This window comes from Haliaeetus albicilla, chromosome 13, assembly GCF_947461875.1.
Source record: "Haliaeetus albicilla chromosome 13, bHalAlb1.1, whole genome shotgun sequence".
NCBI classification, from domain to species: Eukaryota; Metazoa; Chordata; class Aves; order Accipitriformes; family Accipitridae; genus Haliaeetus; species Haliaeetus albicilla.
Window position 1 is genome coordinate 24,298,904 of NC_091495.1, and position 20,024 is coordinate 24,318,927.

Here is a 20,024-nt window from a genome sequence, read left to right on the forward strand (position 1 = left end):
GTTGAGATAAGAACAGTTTAATAGAACAGAAAAGAAGAAACTAATAATGATAACACTAATAAAATTACAACAGCAATAATAGAAGGATTGGAATGTACAAACGATGCGCAGTGCAATTGCTCACCACCTGCCGATCGACACCCAGTTAGTCCCTGAGCGGCGATTCCCCACCGTCACCCCCCCAGTTTATACACTAGATGTGATGTCCCATGGTATGGAATACCCCTTTGGCCAGTTTGGGTCAGGTGCCCTGGCTGTGTCCTGTGCCAACTTCTTGTGCCCCTCCAGCTTTCTCGCTGGCTGGGCATGAGAAGCTGAAAAATCCTTGACTTTTAGACTAAACACTACTGAGCAACAACTGTTGCATCAGTGTTATCAACATTCTTCTCATACCTAACTCAAAAACATAGCACTGTACCAGCTACTAGGAAGACAATTAACTCTATCCCAGCTGAAACCAGGACAGATGCTTCCTTAAGTGTTTTGGTTATCTTGAGTTCCAAATTTTTTGTGTGAACATATATGCAGAGGTGTTTATATTATGTGGCATTTTGCAGCTTCAGCCAAACAGTGCATCTGGAAGTGGTGCTTTGGAACATGATCCATCTTCTATTTATCTACGCATCCCTGCTGGTGAAGCTGTACCTGGTCCCCTTCCTTTAGGAGTATCTGTCATCGATGCATCTGTGGCTCTCTTTGGTGTGGTTTTTCCTCATGTCTCTTACAAACATAGGTCAGTTTATATCAGTGTTCAATTTCAGAGTCCTCTGGTTAGTATTATGTTTTGATTTTTTTTCTTGAAATAAGAATCTACTTTGATATCAAGTGTTTTTAAATTCCAAGTTCAGTATTTGGTGTTCTTTGTGTCTCACGATTCCAGAATGTGTGTACCCAGTTCAGAAATAAGGTGATTTCCTCAGTTTTATCAGTTTTGAAGATGAGGGTTCAGAGGTGGAGACTAGATTCTTCTTTCCTCTTACTGTATTTAACGATACTAATGTCTCCTGCAACCAAAATTTCCTGCAAAAATATCCATTGCAACTAACTTCAAATCAGCCTTGAAAACTTAGCAATGGCATCCTTTGAATTTCATTTGGCTTCCACGAGTAAGACCGTTTGGTTTATACTCAGCAAATGATTTTATGTGTGATGAGAAAGAGGGAATGGAATTCGTCTTATTTTCCTTTGTGTTCCACATTACCTTTGCAGAGTTATGAGTTGTCAGGACTACATTTGTCATTCAGTTTAGCTAATTTGTCACTGAGCACAGAATGAAAGCTTCTCTAAGACGCATTTCAGATATGGAATATGGAGGGTAACACTATTTTGAATGGTAGTGGAGAGGCAGTATTTTTCTACTCTTGTCCTAATAGCTTTCTAGTTATACAGCCAAATATATCTGAAGACTCACTTCCTCTTGGTGGTGTTTTCTTCAAAGGGAATAGTAAACATTTGTGGATGAGCTAAAAGAACCAGCCGAGGGACTTTCAGAGTGACTCTACCCTTTCTACCTAAAGTGAATACCTTCTGCAGCCCCTGAAACATAAATTCTGTGACTGAACTTAAAAGGCCTTCTTGTTGTGTGCGTTTTTTTACCAGCTGTGTTTTAGTTTGTATTTCAAAAGAATATCACTTAAATTGCATTCTTTCCTTTGTTTTAGATTACAGATGTTGGATCACTTCGCTGAATGTGTCAAGCAGGCTAAAGGTGTTCGCCAGCAAGCTGTGCAACTTAATATCTTTACTGCTGTTCTTAGTGCCTTGAAGGTAAAACTTGCAAACTTGTAATGGATGCTAAAGTTCATCAGTTTGATTCATTGATTTGTATTCAATACAAAAGGCTGTTAGAACAACATTACTAAAGTTACCACTTAAACATTCAAAAGTTTGAAACTAACAAAATTGAAATTTTTTAGATACTAGCATGAGCTCTTGTCTGCATGTATCAGTACAGAGAACAGATGAGGCTGATGTAGTCAGCATTCTATTAGTATTCAGACTTTTTTTTTCTTTTACAATCATATAGTTTTATTTGCACTGTACTCATGGATTTAAGTACTTTGCCATATATACTCAAAAATGTGTCATAGAGTATTGTACAGATGAGGTTCATGGAAATAAAAACAGATTTGGGTTTCTGTTTTGGATGTCTTAATTTTTCCTTCTTAAGACTCTCTAGTATTGCATAGAATTCTAGATGCTTATGTCCAGTCCCACTGACTTCAGTTACAGCTCTGTGTTCTCTATCTACACTTGGAAATCCAACCTCATGCCATCAAGTCAGGAAGCTAGACAGCAAATAATATTCCTGAGAAATACTTGGTTTCAGTGACTTGCATTGCCTCATGGCTTTGTTAGAATGGTGTCTTAAGAGTATAGGATTTTCTTTCTACTAGTAAAATTTCTTAAGGCATTTCTAGTTTTTTTCCTGATGCTGTTTTGTATAGTTTCCAATTCATGAATCCATTGGACAACAGCTATCATTGTCATCCTTGTTCCTCTTCAGAGCACGTAAGTCCTGTGCACTGAGGAAGCTACCCTTGTAGAACTGCCAGCCTGTAATTAAAGATTGGATGAGTTTCTTCTTGTCTGACTTTTGCCATACAAAAAATGGCTGCCTAGTTCAAGCTAATTGTTACCAGGGTTCCATGTCCTTGGATGATGGGCAAAACAGCACCTCTCTTCCTTGCGTTGTTCTTAGAAACGTGAATCATATTGCTACAAGTTGAAAAGTAGATTCTGAGACCGATGCCTGGAATTTCCCATGCCATGCCAAATGGCCAAAGAATTGCCAAAATTGAGCTGAAATGAGGATTTCAGAACAGAAAATGAGAATCTGTGGTAGAGCCATCAACTTCTTCCTCTATAATACATGCAGTGTTTGTACTTCACGTGTCTGATAATTTTTTCCAAAGTAAAAGGCTTCTTGAAAGTTGTAGCGAGAAGTGATGTCCTATTAATGAAATATTGGAACCAAAGAAGCTGCAGAAGCTGTGTTTAGTGTTACTGTTCTGTAGAATGTCCATCTAACAGGCTGTGTAAATGTTTGCAAAGAAGTGATTGTTAAGAAAAACATATTTTCATGTACCCAAAATGTCTTTGATTAAGTGATTCTTGCAGAAACATAACTCAGCTGTGGTTTTCCTGTCTGACATAAAGAGATGTTGCCGTTAGATTTTAAAGCTTCTCTTTTTTCCTGGGGTATCCTGTGTAAAGCTAGTTCAGATTCAGTAGCACTAGGGTGCATGTAGCACTGTAATGCATTTGATAAAAAAGACTAGTGCAACAGGTCTTCCTGTATGTGACATAGAGTGTTGGCAAACATAAGACTGAGTATGCTGTTGATTTTGAGTTTTAAATATTTTCAACCAGTATATTTTAGGATAAATGACCACAAATTTAAACAAAAGTACATCATTTTTAATTGAAGATCTCAAATATAGTAAAATTGCTCTTATGTCTTCCCTTTCTCCCTTGCTTTGGAATGTTTTTTTCTTCTTTTTTTTCATGTAGGGTTTAGCTGAGAATAAAAGCACGTTAGGACCAGAAGAAGTCCGCAAATCTGCTCTGACGCTGGTAATGGGTGCCCTTGATAATCCTAACCCTATTTTGAGATGTGCAGCAGGTGAAGCTCTTGGCAGAATGGCTCAAGTGGTTGGAGAAGCCTCTTTCATTGCTAGAATGGCTCAATACAGTTTTGATAAGTAAGTTGGTTTTGATTCAGAAAAGGAAATAAAAATATAATTTAACGTAGTTTGGAAGATTACTAAATACCATATTGATTATTCTCTTGTCTTCATGGTTGATTGCTGTGATTATGTAGATCTAACAAACCTTCTCAGTCTTCTCTTTTTGATTTATTTTATGTGATTCTTCCAGGAATAAAAGCTGAGTTGTTAAACTACTTGGAATGTGAACTGATACCAATAAATAGTTTTTGATGAGTTACTTGAAGGTGACTAAACTGCTTCAGATAGATAAATGCAGCTTACATTAAGTATGTCTGTAATATGAATTGTGTGATAGTGGTTCTGTTTCATCAAGACATCCTCTTTACATATTGATTTAACTTCTCTACTGGCCTGTAATTTTTTTCCATATTCTGTTGTTAATCTCAGGTCTTTAGAAAGATGTCTGGTAGATATAACAGTTTCCCAATTTTTGGTTTAAATTTAAGACAGCAGCCTGTCTGTGAATCAGAATGCATGTGCCTCAGGGCTGCAGCCCATGTTTTTGGCTGGCCAGGCTGTATGCACATAGCCTCAGTCCAGCTCTCCTACCTCTGGGTAATTCAATTTTTCGCATCATTTCATCTTGTAATAAAGTACATCATCTTTACTGTCTTTCCTTGAATTTCAATTACTGGGACTGTTTCCTTGGTTTCTTACCTAGGAGTCAAGTTGTTAATGGTTGCCAATCTGTTAAGTAATTTTTTTTATATTTGAGATTTGCATTTACTTTGTTGTTAACTAATCGGTAAGAGCATGCTTGCCTCTGATATACGAATTAGGATCTTTCTTTTCTCTCTCTTCTCCACCTCCCTGAAAAGGTTTTAATTAAAAAGTTACTGTGTGATGTGCATTTGGAAGTAGAAGTATTATGGCAAATACTCAACAAGTCACTACTTCATACAACTAGGTCATTCAGAATGTTATTCATTGTGGTTTAGTTTCATTAATAAAACACTTTTAAAAAAAAAAAGCTTTATTGGAAAACTCATAGAACTCAGCTGTAGAAGAAAACAGCTGTATTAAAAAGTTATTCAGTTGACTTTGCAGTGGAAGACATAGCTGTGGATTTCTGTGTCATTTCTCAGTATGTGTTGTCATTTTTCCGTTCTTGATTCCTTTGCACTGCAGTGGTCTAGCAGTGACTTTTCTGATTATTAAATTAGTCTGCTGTGAAAGATGAGTAAACACTAGAAAATTTTCTTATATTCTTTCACTTCCAAAACTCTTCTTCATCTAAAATGTCAAGTTCTGACCAGGAAGAAAGAAAACAACTAAATAAAAAACCAATATATCTTTTTTTCTTTTTTTCACTTGCCTTATATGTAATCTGGTTTAATAGCAATATGGATTAAGTACCTTATTTTTGCTTTTGTTGTTAAGGCTTCTCAAGATCTTGTAAGGTGGCCTGCAAAGTCATTTGAACTGTTCTGGTACTTGAAGGGTTCTTTGTAACAAACTTAGTGAATTACATGATTTCCTTTTATTTAAACATTGATAGGTTAAAATCTGCTCGAGATGTTGTATCAAGAACGGGCCATTCTTTGGCTCTGGGCTGTCTCCATCGGTATGTTGGTGGAATAGGTTCTGGACAGCATCTGAAAACTAGTGTCAGTATTCTCTTGGCTTTGGCACAAGATGGAACATCTCCTGAAGTCCAGGTAAAAAACACAGTCACCACAAAGCTACTTTAAAATGTTCAGGATAAAAACTGAAAATTAAATTACCTGTTCGCATGTTCTTTAATAGAGATTGTCACGTGTAAGCCAAATCATATGGATGTAGGATGTGCCAGGGAGCATGAAGAAAGCGGAACTTTCCTTCTAAACTCTTACAATACAGAATCCCAAATATGTACTGCAATTAAAATGTAACCTTACTGTTAGTTAGGGAGGCAGTTGGAAGTGGTCACGTTAATTCAGATGGACAAGTGTCTGCTTGTCAGCTGAGCCAGAATAATTCACTGTGGGCGTATTCCTAACTGACTGTAATTGTAAAGCACAGTGTGTTAGTTGTACCTTAGCTGCCTAAACTAAAGTTTTTAATAACTGGCTAATGGTTAACGTGATCAGTTACTGGAGTTTTAGCTGCCTAAACTAAAGTTTTTAATAACTGGCTAACGGTTAACGTGATCAGTTACTGGAGTTTCAGGCGATCAGCAGTAGTTTTCTTTGCCAAGTAATTTCCGTATATGCGATACTGTGAACACAGTATGGCAGTACATCATCTTTGGGGGGTTATATTATGCCAACAAAAATGTGTTGCAAGCTAAGCTGCAGTTAGGGGCCAAGTCCAAGACAAGGCAAAGGCGGGGAGGGGTTTCTATCCACTATGGACTATAAAGATGTCGTGTCTCATGAGGACAACTTGACTGCTAAAAGTTGCTGGTAGAGTAAAAAGGGGACTAAACACGCTGCTGAAAGAGCGTTGCCTTTAGAGTTGAATATGTATACACACTGCACAGTTCAGAAAGTTGCCTAAGTTGAAAATACTTGAAATTTGGGGGAATATGCTGTCTTTACTCTCCCAGGAGAAATTTGAGGCGTGATTGTCTTGGTATGTCTTTACTCTCCCTTAAGCATGTTTGTGGCTGCTGCTGTAAGGAGAAGAGAGGGCTAGATGGACCAGTACATCTGTCTTTACAGTAAGAAGTTGAATATTAGAGGGAAAAGTGCTGGGTTTTTTTTTTTTTAATCCAGCAATGAAATCTATCAAAGCACTAGAATAAAAGAATTACTTCAGAAGGCGGGGGACACACACCAAACCTTTTTTGAGTAAAAGCAAGTGTCTTGTCTGTAATTACTGTTCTTCAAAGATTATGGTGTAATTGCATGATATAACAGGTAATTTGTTGTCATTCTTTTCACAAGTTACTGCAAGGAAACAATTATCTGGAATAGTGACTGACTATTATGTTTTTAGTAGCAGGAAGTTGTGTGCCCCCCATGAGTAGGGGCACTTTATACACACAGATTGAGAAGCTGAAGCCCGAGTAACTGTACAGAATCATATTTGTGCCTTGGTTTAAATTGTTACCTTGATAGAACATGTACTAGAGTACCCTCTTATTTCTTTTCCTCAGGGCAATAAAAAATAATAAAAGAATCAAGCTTATCACTTGAGAAAAAGAGCCTAGTTTTGTTTGGAGATAATGTTTAAAAAATAATAATCTATAAATACAATTCAAAGTCTCTTAAATTTCCTTAGTTGATTTAAGGTAAGACAAAGTTCAGTTTGCATGTGTAACTTATTTCACATATGACTAAGTAATTTTGAGGCATATAATTGTGTAACATTCAGTTAAAAAACAAAATGGAAAGAGTTGCTGCTCTATGAATAAAATATGAAGTATAAAGGGGAAGGCCAGGTGGAACTTGCATACCTACCTTATTTTCTATTGAGAATACAACACCAGGCCACTGTGAAAAGCTAAGCTTTGCAACCTCATCCCTCACCAGATCAGTATGGATACACAAAAACTGTATGGGAATACGAGTAACGGAAATTTGCAGGAATGAAAGGGTAAGCTGTAATGTGCTACCATGTTGTTAGGACTGTAGAAGTAGTTACATGATTGCTAGTGCTAATGTTTTTGGGTTGAATCAGAGAGGATTAAAAAAGAGCAGTTTTAAAGGCAGGTTTTCCAGCTCATTCCTAAGAGTCTAGCTTTTAACCATAATATTCTTTTAACTTAGTCTTTTTGGTGCAATTGCAATTCCATTTAATGGAAGAAGATTCTGAAATAAGATAATTTAGTAAGATATTACGGAGAGACAGCTAATGCTTTCAGGTCTGTCAGGGGAATTCATTTCCTACAAAACATCAGTGACCAAAAAGACTGTCCCCTTGCCCACTTCTTGCTTTGACAATTACAATAAATTATTTTGCTCTTTTGTTATTTACTTATCTTGCAACTGAAATAGGTTGATCTTTCACCTTTTTTTTTCTCATCCTGTAGTACACTGCCTTTGAACATCACTGCTTTCTTCTCTTGCACCATCTAATAAGAAAATTAATTAGAACATGCATGTGGACCTTTCAACTTGTCTTGAAAATCAGTTTCTACTGGAATGTCAAAGGCACTCCCCACTAAGGACTTTGTCACCTGCCCATTTCAGACTCTACATCCAGTTTTACAGTGGAATGATTCTGTCTTTCTCCTGTCTTAAGAGTCACTCTTCTTTTTTCCTTTTTTATAAAGTGGGTGTGGTGTTTGTGTTTGGATTCTTCTTCCTCAAAGTGCCTAACCATTTTTTTGCTCAAATTCTTTGTCATCTGCATCTCCATTATCCCCAAAACTGCCGATAGCCAAAGAGTATGCTAGAGATATTTGAACTCCCAGGTGATTGCCTGAGATTCTGAGACCCTTGAAACACTTCTGGAGTCAGAGTGGCTAACTAGACATGTTTAAGCAAGGACATACAGATCTAGGCTCAGTCTGCATACAAAATTGTTTAAATTTCCTGAATGTATTACTGAAAAATATTCCTTTGTTTTTTTGATAGACCTGGTCTCTCCATTCACTTGCCCTGATAGTAGATTCTAGTGGACCAATGTACCGTGGCTATGTGGAGCCAACGCTTTCTCTAGTTCTTACTCTGCTCTTAACTGTTCCACCATCACATACGGAAGTACATCAATGCTTAGGCCGATGTCTTGGAGCTATAATAACTACTGTTGGGCCTGAGCTGCAAGGTTAGTGGGAATTTGAAGAGCAAACAAAAAAATCTAACTTGTATAAAGATAATATATTGCAATCTTAAATGGAAGAAAATACATTTTTGTTTGTTGCAGTTGCAGGCAGGGGAGGGATGTTGACAAAGTCAGTTACAGTCCTGCAAGCAACCTCACTTCTGAACTTACTTGTGGGGCTTTTTGGGGGCTTTTTTGTCTGCAGTTTGAGATTTGTATAAAGAAATTGCAGTGATGTATGGTGTTCTGGCTAATGGCAAATTTGCATGGTAGGTAAAAGATGAAAAACACTCTTGCTGCATAATTTGCTGTGTATATTTTTGTGTATAGGTGGGGCAAGAGGCAAGATTTTTCCTCCACTTTTTCAATACGTGGTGATTTTATTTTTTAACTGATGGCAAGAGCTTAAGTTTGACATAATTGATAATACTGTGAACTATAACTCATTGCCACTCATTCTTCATACTTTTAGATCACTGTACCTTACTACTGTAGAGAATAAGATCTTGTCATGCCAAACACTGTATCTAAAATTCTGTGTCTCAGATGGCAAAACCACAGATTTGTAACTTTGTCTAACTGGGATTTTTAGTGATATTTATAGGATGGTCTGTGATGCAGTGCCAGCAGGACAGCCACTAGTGAAGTTTTAACTCTAAATAACTAGACTTAAGTTTCTAGTTATGAAAAATTTCTAGATGGTTTAATTGAACTTGTGTGTCTGCTTGCTGTGTGTTAACCTTTTGATCTAGAGTGTCATTAACTTTTTAAATAAACAACAACTTACATAGAATGTCTTCTGCAGGTTACATTTTTCTGCAATTCAAGATTTTTTATAAACCTGATGCAGTTTAATTCTTAAAATACAGAATGGGATTATTTTTCAAATTAAATACTGTTCTTTTGAATGCTTGTCCTATTAGTGTGGTGCAACTCATCTAATGGAGCTAACTAAAACCACCTGCATATGTGTATGCTAGCTTAAGTGTTACTTGATATTTTAGGAAATGGTTCTGTCCATGAAATGTTGCCCACAGGTATAGAATGAAGGAGACTTTGAAAATTTAAACTCAGATAGTTTTAGTGGTTTCATGTCCTGGGAAGATACTCTCAAAATATTTCTGACTTACGATCATTGATCGAAAATTTCATTTGGACAGGACATTGTTTAACTGAGCTAAAAGAGGTACTGGAACACTGTAATGTTTCTGTGAAGTTGTGTAGATACTAATTTGCGGTAGGAATTCAGAAAAGTTGAATGTTAGTATGTGAATTCTGAAGCATTAAGAATTCTTGTTTCTCAAAGGTTTAAAGCCTACCGTTGTCATACAAAGATTTTGCTGTGTTAAGGGTATCTTATTACCTCATTAGGTAACGGAGCTACAATTTCAACAATCCGTTCTTCCTGTTTGGTGGGATGTGCAATCACACAAGACCATTCAGACTCGCTTGTTCAGGCAGCTGCCATATCCTGCCTCCAGCAGCTTCATATGTTTGCACCACGGCATGTCAACCTGTCCAGTCTGGTTCCCAGTCTTTGTGTGAGTACAAAATGCATCCCTTTTGTTCCTCAAAGTTTTATGTACATGCTTAGCAGAGGACAGGACAAGTACTTAGCAAGGATACCCATGTGTAATGAGCAAGTCACATTTGCAAAAACACTGGAGTGCAATAAAAGGATGTCTGTCCCCAAGCCATTTTAGATCTTTTTGGAATGCTGCCCAAATTGTAGTCATAGGGTCTGATTCTCTTTTCACCCTAGAGAGCACAAGAGAGCAAGCATTTATATATAATATGACTGAGTAAAAAGATGCTGAAATGCTCTGTTTCCTCCAACTGATTGCATGCACAGAAGGAAATGAGTTGGGGAAGGCAGGAGATTCTGGATTTATTTTACCACTGTCAGCATAGTAGATGCTGACATTCAAATTCTTGTGCTGCTGCTGTTAGCGTTGCTTTCTCCCTCCATTAGTGTTCTGTCAGCAAGTCCTGGCTTAAGCCTGGAAGCGAGGCAGAGGCTGGAACCCAAAACATACCAAATATGACTAAGAGGAAAGGTGTTGTCTGTGGGTGGTTGGGGGGGGTTCTATTATTACTATTTTTAAAATTATTTTTTAGAGGGTTCAGCAGTTCGATACTGAGAAATTTGAAAAGCTTCTCCCTAATGTCTGTTGCATGTTTTGCAAAGTTCTTTGTGTCGTTCTTTGTGGAACTGGTGGTTCTCTGTTACCTGAAGGAGTGCAATCCTACTTATGTCAACACTGGACCTTTTTCTTAATCTGCAATCCAGACTTTCCCTAGGGCATCCTCTCATTGTTACATGCTTCCCCCTCCACACTGACCCTTGCTCCTCACCCCTGGCGGAGCACTCCTGAGACTGCAGTGTGTTCCCAGAATCTGTCGCTTGTCCTTTCACAAAATTGTGCATGAAAGGGGTGCAACGTACCCAAAAGTAGGTAGACCCTTTTGTATGAATACAATGTACAACATGACAAACAATCCCTATAGCCATTTACTCTGTAAGTACCAGTGGTTAATATTACAGACAATAAAGTTCATACAGGAATGACTAGTGCTATTTCGAAAACTTTTCCCAGGGTTTTCTGCTGTCTCTTTCCTGTTCCTTTATGGTCCCCTGCTAAACAAAAGCTATTTTCCTTCTCTTTTTTTCATATTCCTTATTTCCAAGTCATACTTAGTTTGATGAGTTTTCCTCTGAATTGTCTTGTGTATTTTTTTATACTGCAAATACATAGATTTGTAGGCAAGGTCTGCCTTATCTGCCCCATTAGCAAACTCTTCATTGCTTTCTAACTCACTTTTGAATGGAATTAATGAATTAATGTCACGTATCAAAATCAAACCACCCAGTTCCACAATGTAGTTTCATTTCTTCTTCCTGCATTGCCTTCATAACCACTAGTTGTTTGCTTTGTAACTTAAAACGGGGAATACTCTTTCCATTAATTAAATCCCCCAAATGTTATGTATTTTAGTTCCATTAAAACAACCTCACTGTGATATTTAGAAGTTCTTTAAAGTCTGGGGTTTTTTTCAGGACTAAAATCTTGTATATGCATATGTGGAACAAAGATCTGCTGTTAAAGTGCTTTATAAACTATACAACCCTTTCGTTTAGGAAAGCAATTTCCATCCACATAATAACCTAATACCAAGAAAGCAAATGTGTATTTGGTTTATTAAAAACAAATTCCCCAGGGTAAATAAAGAATCAGTGTTCCTTAAAGAGCACTCTTCTCTTCCACTGTGGAAAAACATACAGTTCTCTGTGCAGCTACTTCTCAGGAAAATAGGGACCATGTACAATTCTTCTATAAGAAAAATATTTGCTTGTACTTGAGGTGATTCAAAAGGAGTTAGAAGCCAGTGTTGGTTAGCAAGCTGTCTTACTGAGAGGCACTTATAAAAACTTGCACTATAAATTCTGTTACAAGTTTGAAATAGAAGTTTTTATGATAGCTGTCATGTGTGGTGCATCTGATGATGGCTTTTTGTTTAAAAGAATGTGATTTACAGCTATAGCAGAATATGAGGTTGAGTAGTACTGAAGAGTGTCACAGATTGGAAAGTATAATTAGTCTAAATCACACTGGCACAATAGTTGCAATATTTAAGCTCTTATCTCTTTAACCAGATAACAGCTGTCAGCTCTGTATATTTTCATATTCTTACATTATAAAAAGTGCTTGCTTCTGAACTTTCAAGATCTTGTAAAGAGCTTGGTACCCAGCAGCTCACACATGGGCATATAATTGAAAAGTAGAATGCTGTTAGTCCTCAGCAGCGCTGATTTATTGATGTGGGGGTGCAGCAGTTCACTCACCTGTAATGGTTCTGAATTTTAGGTTCATTTGTGCAGTTCCCACTTGCTGCTTCGCCGGGCTGCAGTTGCATGTTTACGACAGCTTGCTCAGAGGGAAGCAGCAGAAGTATGTGAATATGCCATGAGCTTAGCAAAAAATGCTGGAGACAAAGAAAGCAGTGGCATCAGTAAGTATTTCTTTCATGTGGCCTTTTCGTAACAGTTGAGCACACATATGTGTGTTTATATGTGGTTTGCTTTCAGAGAGGGGGAGAAAAAAAACCACGCCCCCCCAACAACAACAGAAAAAAAATCCTAAAACTGTCCCTTCCAGCTCCAATAACCTCTGTCCACACACCTGCTTACCTCTTGAATTTCACTTGTCATTTAGCTTTTTGTAAAGTTCAGACTTAAAATTCTCTGCCCCATTAAGACTGGCAATCAGATAGGGAGCACGGGGTATCTGCAGCGGAAACATTTTACAGTTTTTCTGGTACTTTAGGTCTTGCTCTTTTGAAAATTAACTTAATTGTATGCTCTTTGATTGAGATACCTGGTTGTGTTATATTCTGTTAGCAGCACGTCTGCAAAGCCTGTGGACTTTGCTGGTTGGTTCAATTCTTACATGTATCATTTTATTCTGAAAACGGGAGTCTCAACAGTGTTGATCAGCACAGTCTTCATAAAAACACAGAATCGTGATCTTATTCGTATTAAATCACACGAGTTAAGTCTGTCTCTGGAAAGATTCTTTAGAGTCCAGTACTATTAGGGGTTTTTACAAATTCATGGGGTATGTACCTTGAAGAGAGAGACGTTTGGTTTGGGGTTGGTTTTTTTGTTTGTTTGTTTGTTTTTGAAGTAATACTAGGAGGTGTTACTTGCCTTGCAGAAAATAAATTACATTAATTGCTGTATTAAAATCTTTCTGGTGTTAATTCAGAAGAAATCCAGTAACATCTTGGTGTATCATTGCCTGAACTGTTTGTACACAAATACACAATGTCCAATTCTAGTCTGTTATTCCAAATTCTAAAACTGAGTTAGTGGTTTCAGAAAAGATTTCTCATTATTGCTTTGCAGATATTAATCCTTTCACACCAGGAGCTGGTTCTCGGCGAGATGCTCATTCCCGGCATCAGGGGGTTAATATAACAGAGACAGGCCTCGAAGGTGTCCTTTTTGGAATGTTGGATCGGGAGACTGATCGGAAGTTGTGCTCAGATATCCACGATACTCTGGGACATATGCTTTCATCACTGGCAGTAGAAAACCTTTCTCACTGGCTAATGCTTTGTAAGGATGTCCTTGCAGCTTCCAGTGGTAAGTGTTCTATCGTGTTCACATAAACGACAGTACGTCCTTAGATTAGCATCTTCTGGCAATATTTGTTTGGAGCTAGTCTTTTATCCTAGTGAAGATGTAGCTTATATTATATATAGAACTTTGATTATAGCACATTAAAACTTCCTTAGAAAGAAGAAACCATCAATGTTATGTTAAGTTTTAGAATATTGCTTTTAAGATTAGAAAGTTAGCTGCCTTGAAGTAGGATTTCCAGCAGAGAAGCAGTGTGATTATTACTCTCACATTTTAGTATCTTAGTGAAAGCACTCATATTCTTTTTAGCCTTTATACATCAGGACCATACAGAAAGAGGGGTGCTGTACACACTCTGACCTTTCTTTTATGAGGTTTTGTGAGTTACTGATGTGATGATGGGTTACCATGGTGATGAAACTTTTGCTTGTTGTTCAGCTTTGCGGACTTGTTTGCACAGATCTTGTCCTCGGAGACCTTATTCCTGTTTTTCAGCTTATAGGATGGTTGTGATGCAGATTCTGCTCATTTCCCTTGCATTTATACTTGTTTATTGGCATACTGTGAGTTCATCCTGAAGCTCTTTCTAAATGTTGCCAGCTTTATGTCTACTGATGAGTAATGCTACCAATGATTTCTTTATGCAATGTAGTTACCATATATCTGCCCAGTGAGAAAGACCTCGTTTCCTGAGTTTGAAGTTGGCATGTCCTTTTCTTATTTCATGTGGGATGGGTTTTAAAGTTTTTAACATGGTTGTCCAATCTCTTATTTATTTATTAGTAGGTGAAATAAACTCTGAGAGAACCATATTTAAATAAATTTCTCTCAGCTGTATTTTAAGCCAGCAACTTCATGTTGAACTCCTTTGATCCAACTAACTGGCATATGAACAAAATCTGGTTTGCTTTTTAAGCACATAAGGTCCTGGATGCCTTCTGAAAACACTCTTCTTGTGAATTGACGTCATCCATGTTTGATTTACCATAGCCTCTTTCTTTATTGAATGTCTTGGCTCTTCATCTGCTTAAATTTAGACTTTCTAAGAAGCATGCCTTAGTTGGGGTGGGTTAGGTTACCCTTGCAATAACTTCTTCTCATTTTCCTCTAATTATTGCCAGAGTAATTTTTGTCAGTATCTTGGCATTTTGGTAATTTAGACCTTGTCATTGAGATTTTATGTTCTCATTTTTGAATAGTAGAAGTGTATATGCATGTTTGATGAGCTGGGTTTTGTCCCTGTTTGGATTTTGGTTTTTTTTTAATGTGATCCCTGAGGTAATCTTATTTTCTGAAATGAAGTCTCACAGCCACACCTAGAGAAAAGAATTTCTTGAATGTTAAACACATTTGTGTGTGCCATAAACTGCCAACTTGGTTGTGTATCTGTCCCATGGCATGGAACTTCTTAGTTTTGTTCGTTTAACATGCACTCTAGCTTTTACTTGAAACAGGAGCTGAATAGTTAAAAGCCAAGCTTTCTTTGGTTCTGAGCCTGGTAATCTCCTTACCCTGTTTATTGGCAATTTAATAGATTAATTTTCACAGCTGAGAAGTCTGGATATGGGATTCAGCTGTAGTTGGTATCTGTGGAGAATTAACGGTACAGGAATTTATTTCATATAATTTAAGCTAAATAAAGGGTAATATAGCCCAGATTAGAGGTGAAAAACATTTTGTTTACTGATATTCCTATGCCTTTCAACATTTTTCAAATGTTGTTGTTTCAACAAAAGTATCAGTTTGTTTTGAATCAGAGTGTAAGGAAAGGCTTGAATATGTCCTTAGCTGTCTTCTATGGATTGCAAAAGTGGGATTATTTTTTTTTTTTTAATTGTTCACTCTTATAGACATGAGCACTGCTGCTCCCTTGGGCGGAGGGAAGGATGAAGAATCCGAGAAGAAGGATGAGATGGACGACGATACAATGTTTACCACCTTGGGCGAAGAGGATAAATCCAAGCCTTCTGTAGCACCTCGCTGGGCAACTCGTGTGTTTGCAGCAGACTGTCTGTGCCGAGTTATCATGCTGTGTGAGAATGCGAACAAGGCGCACTTTGATCTGGCACTGGCTCGTTCAGCCAGACTTAAAAACCCAAAAAGTAATTACAGAATGTACATTTTTTGGTTTTGTTTTTAATTTTTTATTTTATTTTTGACACCTTTTTACAGCTTTACAGCTTAAGATTACACAACCAAGAAAAAAATATAAGCAGTTACCCTTTCACTTGAATGGTTAAAAACAAAGGAAATGGCCCACAAAAGTCAATAAAACTGTAGTTGTATAACCACTGTAGTTACCATACTATGAACACAAAGAATGAGGTTTGCTGGAGAATATAAATTCTGACAGACTGATCTGCTTGGGAAAAAAACCCCTTACATTTGCAACCCTTTTCTCCAGTCTGAAATAGAAGCAGTATCTTCTAGCTAAGGGTGAGCTGGGAACAGTTTCTGAGTTTAACATAATGATAGCAATGAATTAGACTTCAGAGATTATTTTGGCATCTTCAGACTGAAGGGATGCTAGGAAAAAAGAAAGAGATAAGGCCAGGTAATTACTGATGTGGCATTGGTTGTGGAGAGAGGGGTGTGGGAGGGAGTTATAATAAGACATGGACACAGCTGCTTTATAAAGTTCATTCTTTCGGTATCCATGAGAGTGATGAATATTAGTTTTAAAGCTCATGTTTTGAAGGTACTTTTATGAGTTAGAGGATCAAAATTGAGAGGTTAGAGATAAGATAGTTGTTTTGTGAAAAAACCTTAGCAGATGTTGGGAGGTTTCTGTTCTTGAGTTGCCCATTTGTATTGTTTATGGTGCATAGTGATTGTTTGCTTTCACCCATGTAGTGCTCATGAGGACTCTGTGCATGTAGGATGAATATCATGAGCATCCTAGAATGCATGGGATTAATGGATTTTAGTGTCTGTGTTGTTGAGGGTGTCTGTTACGATATGGAGATTTATCAAGTCTTTCCTTGTGTTGCTTTGATGCAGTCTGGTTCCCGCGCTGTGCATTGGTTTTGTGAGATCTTGTTTCTGACTTGATTTGAGGCTGAGGTCACTGTTTGAAGACTAAGAGGGAAGAGTTTTGAGAAAGTTTATTTTGAGATGGCCTTGTGTTATAGAGAACATCATGAAATAACTGCCGCTTATAGGATGCTGCAGAGGATTGCATATAATAATCCTGAGAATTTACATCTCTGAATTTATTTAAAGTGAACTTGATGTGTTTGGTATCATTGTAAAAAGGAAAACTCAGCAACCTTCTACCCCCCAACTTCAACTTCCAAAATATTTAAATTTTACTAACAGCTGCGACGGTCTGAAAAAGTAAGTGCAGACTTTACCACTTCGTAGTTTTTAAGTAATTTCCAGTCTGTCTTTACTGACATGCCTCCAAAAAGTTTCAGCTACAAAATAAACTTTTCTTTTTTGCCTTGAGGCTTGAGTATATGTAGAGCTTTCATAATTTGTGAGTTTTGTTAGTCACCTTGGATATTATGTTTTTAAATAATTTATTTTCATATTAGTTGTACAACATCTGGTAATTTTATATTGAGAGTAAGGAAAGAAATAAAATGAATAAATAGAGAAGAAGAATCCTTTCAGAATTGTTACTGAGTTAGATATTGTTCTTTTCTGCATGTTGTCTGCTGCTCATTTACAGCCTTGGATGTGGCTTTTGGGAGCAGAACTAGAGGCAGTCAGTTTTTCGGTGTTTAAACTTGACGAGGTTTTCCTGTATCAGCAGGGGTCACTCTAAGCATAGGACTCAAACAGGAATTGACTTGAAGATTTTCTGTAGGTTTGGGGGGGGGGGGGGGGGAATTACTAAAATTAGCTTTACTAAATGTTCTCTTCTAAGCTATTCAGCCACATTTACCTACTCTATTCAATGCAACTTCTGTATATCATATATTTAATTTTGTTTCAAATTTGTGCTTAATTTTTAAGGTTGTCTGAGGAATAGAAGCCCTTGTATCACTTTAAGGGGTGGGAAAAAAAAGAAAGAAAAATAGGTTACATTCTTTCCTGCCTTCCTCCATACCCTAAATGTGGACCTTTGAAAAAGACTAGGTAAAATTTGTACATGTCAATGAGGAAAATGTTACAAATATCCATCATGTTTGCTATCTTTTAAGTCACTAAATAGTTCTTTCTGTTTTGTTCTAAGATGACTTCTTAGTACTCCATCTCTCTGACCTTATTCGAATGGCATTCATGGCTGCAACTGATCACAGCAACCAGTTACGAATGGCGGGTCTTCAAGCTCTTGAAGACATTATCAAGAAATTTGCATTGGTTCCTGAGCCAGAGTTTCCAGGCCATGTGATACTGGAGCAGTATCAGGCTAATGTGAGACCTCCTTTATAAGTTCAGGAAATTGTATATTTATGCCAATATGCCAGTTTTAACTTTGAGAACATTTTATAACTTCAGAATACATGTGAAGAGATTTTTGTATGTGAAAATGTACTGAAGAGGCACTTTTATTTACCTCTTCAAAATTTATTTTTGTATCTCTTCCTATTTATTGTAATTTAGTAGCTGACTTAAGTAAAAATTCAGTAGCTATTGATTCTTGACAGCCAAATATTACAAGTTACATTTAATTTTGGCAAGAGTGGCATTTCATTTTTGGAATTAGGAATTGGAAAATAACGCTGATTCAGTTCCAGACTGAATCTAATAAATCTCTTTTCTTGGTAATTAATGAATATACTTCTCTTTAAATGAAAGCTACAAAAGTACAGGAATGGGAAGTGGGCAGTTGAAGATTTATTTTGGGGTATTATTGCTTTATTTTGTTGCATAGCTTAACTCTTTCACCTCTTTTGTCTCCACTGTGTCTTCAAGGTCTCTGCAAATACTTTTTAAAGGCAGGCTTTCATCCTTTTCACTTCCTGCCTTTTTCTTTTTCCTTCTGTGGTGCTGTAACCATTGCTTTTGTCTCTTTGACTCCATTCATTTTGTTTCAGAAAAATGCTGCCTTATAACAACTGCCTGAAAGGTTTTTTTGTTAGTATTTGTCATTTTGGGAACTTGATGCAAATCCAACCATAAACATTTGATTTCACATCATTATTCCTTTTGGATATCAAAAAGTCATTGGCTTCTTGAGCCTTAGTGTAAATTGCACCTGTAATACCTTAATGAATAAAAGAATATCCATTAACAGAAGGAAGATAATACCACATATTTGACAAAGGTACTTGAGGCTTAAAAACGCAATGGGCAAGCAGGAAAAAACTGGTTTAGGACTTTGTTTTTGTTTAAAGAATACTATTGCAAATATCTGCGAGACAGCAAGGATAAGTTTGGGGTGTAACTGTAATGCCAGAATTGGCAATCTTGCTTGCTTGTTCTGTATATGTGATTGAGCCTTAAACAGGTGAGATGAAGAATGTTGTGTCACTGTTGTTTTAGTTGATTTTTTAATTTTTCTTCCTGTCAACAGGTTGGAGCTGCTCTGAGGCCAGCTTTTTCCCAAGATACACCATCTGATATAACTGCAAAGGCCTGCCAGGTACAGAGAAAAATGTTCAGATAGTAGACAAACTGATTTTTGTTCTCTTTGGAAGAAGGGTGCAAAAGAGAAGTAGTAGCAAATGGCTGGAAAATTTTGTAAACCTAAGCCGTGATGTTCTTGCAACATCTTTTAGTCTCCTAGTAACATATTTTGTTCCTCAGAAGTGCAGAAGTCCTTTTAGGGAGCTATGTCAGGAAATACTTAGTCTTTCTGAAACTAATTATGTCAGTAATTATGTCAATTCTGCATTTGTTGCTAAAAGAAAAAAAAAAGAGAAAAAAACCCTTGCTTAATGAGACCAATAGTAATATATTTATTGAGATGCCTCTCAGTCTGACCAAGTATTCAGATTACTGATAACTTACCTTTAAACACTAAACTTCCATTCTGATTAATACTTTATTTTAGATTTTAAAAGATCTGAGTATTCTCATTACAGTCATAGTAACAACCTCTCAGTGAAAATTCAGTGCAAGATTTTTTTTGTGTGTGATCTTGTGCTACTGTAGTTTAAAACAGCTATCAGCAACATAGCTGTAGTAGTATCTGGTATGTGGTTTACACAGCTAAATTACTGTAGTTTAAATCAGCAGTTTAATTAGCTATGCAAACATCAGTTTTAAAACAGTAACTTTGTGTATGTGAGTTTTGTTTAGTAAATCTTTGTCCAGCAGGACTGTGATTTTGTGGTGGTGTTTCATACTCCTAATTTCCAGCAAAACTTGTAAGGATAGATCAAATATGGCATAATTTAGTGTATCTATACATAGGAAAGAATATGTTCATCTTACCTCACAGAACGTCTCTGTGCATTTAAAGCTGGATGAAGAGGCATTTTGTGTGAAAACATGTAACATTCCTTATAACTTGTCAAAATCTTCCTTATTCAACCAGTTTCGAAGTGGATGTGTGCACTTACAGGACC

General features: G+C 37.0%; 1 protein-coding gene across 5 annotated transcripts in view; it reads left to right on the top strand.

Annotated features, from left to right (window-relative positions):
• Positions 1–20,024, top strand: part of HEATR5B (HEAT repeat containing 5B) — a 61,230-nt gene that overhangs the window by 20,358 nt on the left and 20,848 nt on the right. For all 5 annotated transcript variants that reach the window (XM_069800504.1, XM_069800508.1, XM_069800505.1 and 2 more), the window contains exons 16-26: positions 558–733; positions 1,662–1,767; positions 3,514–3,704; positions 5,230–5,389; positions 8,234–8,423; positions 9,792–9,961; positions 12,287–12,431; positions 13,327–13,566; positions 15,414–15,665; positions 17,744–17,925; positions 19,028–19,096. In XM_069800504.1, the coding sequence (XP_069656605.1) occupies positions 558–733; positions 1,662–1,767; positions 3,514–3,704; positions 5,230–5,389; positions 8,234–8,423; positions 9,792–9,961; positions 12,287–12,431; positions 13,327–13,566; positions 15,414–15,665; positions 17,744–17,925; positions 19,028–19,096 (1,881 nt within the window). The remainder of the gene's footprint in view (positions 1–557; positions 734–1,661; positions 1,768–3,513; positions 3,705–5,229; positions 5,390–8,233; positions 8,424–9,791; positions 9,962–12,286; positions 12,432–13,326; positions 13,567–15,413; positions 15,666–17,743; positions 17,926–19,027; positions 19,097–20,024) is intronic.